Source organism: Tarenaya hassleriana, unplaced genomic scaffold (genome assembly GCF_000463585.1).
Source record: "Tarenaya hassleriana unplaced genomic scaffold, ASM46358v1 Cleome922, whole genome shotgun sequence".
Taxonomy (NCBI): Eukaryota; Viridiplantae; Streptophyta; class Magnoliopsida; order Brassicales; family Cleomaceae; genus Tarenaya; species Tarenaya hassleriana.
The window spans coordinates 6,428-10,420 of NW_010971602.1; the positions used below are offsets into that span (position 1 = coordinate 6,428).

At 40.4% G+C, this 3,993-nt stretch overlaps 1 protein-coding gene across 2 annotated transcripts; it reads right to left on the reverse strand.

Moving 5' to 3' along the window:
* Positions 1-1,278, reverse strand: LOC104804679 (protein YIPF5 homolog). Of its 2 annotated transcripts, XM_010529021.2 has the most exons (2): positions 595-1,278; positions 376-502 (listed from the first exon to the last, which is right to left on the reverse strand). In XM_010529021.2, the coding sequence occupies exons 1-2, from the start codon at positions 1,100-1,102 to the stop codon at positions 402-404; spliced, it is 609 nt and encodes a 202-aa protein (XP_010527323.1). In that variant the 5' UTR covers positions 1,103-1,278; the 3' UTR covers positions 376-401. The 2 variants fall into 2 exon arrangements, with proteins under 2 accessions (XP_010527322.1, XP_010527323.1); XM_010529020.1 differs by having other exon boundaries at positions 1-1,277.
* Between the last annotated feature and the right edge of the window lie 2,715 nt (positions 1,279-3,993).

Here is a 3,993-nt window from a genome sequence, read left to right on the forward strand (position 1 = left end):
TATGAGACAAACCAACCATTACTGTGATTGAAAGCAGCAAAACTACATAAGATGATACTATCAACTGTTACTATGATTGAAGGCAGTTGCTCTCATCATATGGTCTCTAAGACCAAAGATATAACAGAATCATAGATAATACATTACTTTGAGGCAGTATCAAATCTAAAGTTATCAAAAAGCTTTACACGTCGCTGTTTAATAAACCTCACATCAAGCATTCCCATGAAACCAGCAACTCAGATTGCATTTCGCTACTACCTATGGCACCGGAAGATTCACGAACTAATCCATCTCCAAAGCAAACAAGTCCCACCAAAACCAGAGGAAATCAAAATATAACGAGAAGCGAAAACAGAGTGTAGATCAAGAAGCAAGCGTACGCGATCAAGCCACGGTGCTCATCTCCTCCGTCGGCGAGCGAGACAACCAGATTTGAGCAAGCCCTCGTTGACCACAATACGAACACCGCCGCCAGCACGAATCGGACCGGCCCCGCCCCCTGCGGCACGAACAGCGACACCGCTGACAGGATAACGACGGGAAGCAGACAGTAGCCGACCAAACTTGTACACGTGTGAAGATTCAGGTTACCGTTTCGACCAGCGAGCATGTTGAATACGACGTAGAGGAAGATGGAGGAGACGACGATCCATCCGAGTATAACGCCAAACTGGATCTTACCGGCGAGTAACTGGAACAGGCAAAACGCGAGGTACAGGAAGATCGGACCAGATAAATCTGAATCCATGTGAACGCTCTGATTGATCCGGAATGGATTGAGAATCGATCTCGTCTTCTTCCAGATCTGATCGGGATGGATACCGAGCTCGTCAAGCAAAGGTTCCTCGTCTTCAAACGAAGCAGCACCTCCACCAAACGACGAAGACGAGGCAATTGTTCCGCCAAAAGGTCCGACGGAGGCGGCGGATGACGCAACGGCGGCGGATCCGATGTCGAAGGACATGAATGGTATAGCGGAGGAAGAAGGACGCGGCGGCTGAAACGGAGCCGTTGGAGCACGGCGCTGCTGGACATTTCCGGTGGCCGGAGTGCCGCCGGAGGGGAAGACCACGGGAGGAACCGTAAAGTCCTTCGCCATCTTCTCCACAAACTCTTTCCTTAATCAAGATCTACGGATATCGGATCCGATCTCTGAATCGGAAAAAGGGATTCGAAATTAGGGTTTACGATAGATCAAGAAGAGGAAATCGAATTTTTTTTTCCAAAACTTTCAGAGAAGTTCGCTTTTTTATTTTTTTCCGCAATAGCGAAGCGTCGGCCGTGTTCTTTATAGAGAATAGCGTTTGAAGGGTAATTACGACAATGTGCATGAGTGTATGACGAGTATGTTGGCAATTAGATGTGCATAATATCATAAGGTCTCTTGGCGAAATGTGAAAAATAAATAGTTTTGTGCCAAAAAAAAATTTACACAAAATAAAAAAAACACACTAAACTTTACAATTTTAATAAAAAGAACACCAAATTTTTGTTTTTATCAAATAAACATAAAATTTTTTAAATGAGTTTAAAAAATACTGAAATTTTGTAAATGATCCAAAAAAATACATTAAACTATTATATGATTGTCAAAAAAATACTAAACGTTTTAAATGATTCAAAAAAGACATAAACTATATACAATTATCAAAACAACCAACGACAATAATTTGTCGTGTCTGTATCTCTTTATACCACGTCATTTCATTTGTTTATTTTGGTAATCGTAGAAGAGTTAAGTGTTTTTTTTACAAATTTATAAATTTTAATGTTTATTTGACAAAATCAAAAGTTTAATGTTTTTTTTAAATCGAAAAATTCAGTGTTTTTTTAGATTTTTTCAAAAATTTATTATCTTTGCAAAATATACCTTTTTCTATTTTATCCCAATTACATCTCTCAACGGGGAATGGTTAGGTTGAGAAGTATTAAGCCACTTTGATTCTCTCTCCAAAAGACAGAATTCAAAAACGCTAAACAGTCGAATAGAAAACGTTTTTTGGGACGAATGACAGAAGTATCCGGATTCCATTACAATCGTTTCTTCCTTTGCAAAACAGGTATGCTTGTTGTTATTTAATTTGTATAAATTTGAGTTGTCGTTATGTTGGGTATGTTTCACCGGTGGAAAACTTAGGTGTTTATTGCAGTGTTTGTCATGGTGTGTTTTGTGGTTTTCTAATTTTGTTTCACGTCACCGATTGTGTATTTGCAGTGGTTTGTTTTATTGTGTTTGCAATTTTGTTTTGTCATTTTGTCGTTCATCAATAAAAGAACAATCCATGAACTAAAATTGGTTTCCCGGATAACATACGAACACCCCGAACGAAGAACCCAACACGAGACTCTAAATTAGCAATCCGAGTTGGAACCCTAGTATCTGAACGAGAATAACATGATCCTGGGCAAAGCGAATTTTCCAAACGATGATCCTTGTCCGGGATCATATAAATATGTCCGGATACTAGGCGTCGAGGCAGGATTGTCAATATCCAGACGATTACACGAACAGTCGCACCAAATATTAACCAATCTCGGACTGAGACTTACTATCCGGACGGTAATATATGGTCTGCAGATTCAGGTTTATCCGAGATATATGGGATTCCGTTCGGATATGTTGATATTTGTCTGGAACAATGCAATATAGTCCGGTAATTTTGTGACCATTCGGTTATGTTGATACTTTTCTTGTATTTTTTTAATCGAAATGGACGTGTTCTGTGACACCCGTAACCCGCATCCCGCATACAGGATGTGCCACGTGGACAAGTAAAATCATAACCGTAAAATTTCGAAATGTAAAATCACGGGACAATTAAAAAACCTTTCATTTTAAATATAATATAGCGGAAGACATTATACAATACATGAGTACGTTTACATACGTACTCAAAGATAACAGTATATAATACAAGTGGTGCGAAAACTATAATACAAGTCCAAAGTTCACCATTCTTTATTTTTGAAAGCAAAATGCGTTAAAGATAATTATACATGATCTGGAAATTGAGCCTTCACCGGGTCTCGCATCTGCCTCAGTCACTACTGTTGCTCACGACCTGAAACGTTGCGTAACAACGTCCTAAACTACTGTTTAGGGAGGAATTCAGGTGTAACCCGAGATTTCTATTTTTATTGAAAACGGCCAAACAATATAGTCAATACTATACATATACATGAGACGAGATATATCAATCAAATCAATCATCGTTGAATCAATCAGCAATCTCAAACAAAATCTGTCAATCGTCTCTACGTGTATCTCACACGTAGGTAAATACAACAATTCATTCATGTCTGTGTCGAACACGAGGCGCAACAGTCCAAGTAAATCGTTTGCGAGGACCTCAAGTGGTCTTCATACTCCTCATCGGTTACCGATTCACGGCTCTTGGTACCGGTCATCTCCATACCCACTCCAGACATCGATCCCTAATGTCGCCGACTGTCGGGCGAAACAGCTCTATGCTAACTCCCCCTCGCTGACCATCCACCTCGGAAAATACCCATCAGACTCGAGCTCAAGTATTTCAGAGTACATCCGTACCACCTCGTCAGGGGACACACGCAATTAACTGAGTCTCAGGTTTATTTGCCAATCAACGGGTGACACATGCAAACCCGAAGCCCGTTCCATGGCCATTGGAACGTTGATGCGGTTACCAAAGAACCGTACTTCCTCATCATGCATTCGGGTGACACACGCAAACCCGAATACGTGAGTCGTAGGATGCCATAACCGTTCGTCAGGGAACGATAGCGCGATTGAAGATCGCCACAATCACAATCACGTCACCGTGGTATGATAATCGATCCGGATCGATTATCATACATCGAAGACTTCAGTAAGTGCAATCATCATTTTATTATTTATAACATTACCCGACTACAATCATACGTTTCACAATATCCGGATCCATCCAGTATATGAAGGATATGATGCTCTGGGATGATCATACGATATGAGAACCATGTATGATACGATGT

Coding starts and splice junctions, on each gene's coding strand:
- LOC104804679 (XM_010529020.1), bottom strand. CDS start 1,102: ATGGCGAAGGACTTTACGGTTCCTCCCGTGGTCTTCCCCTCCGGCGGC.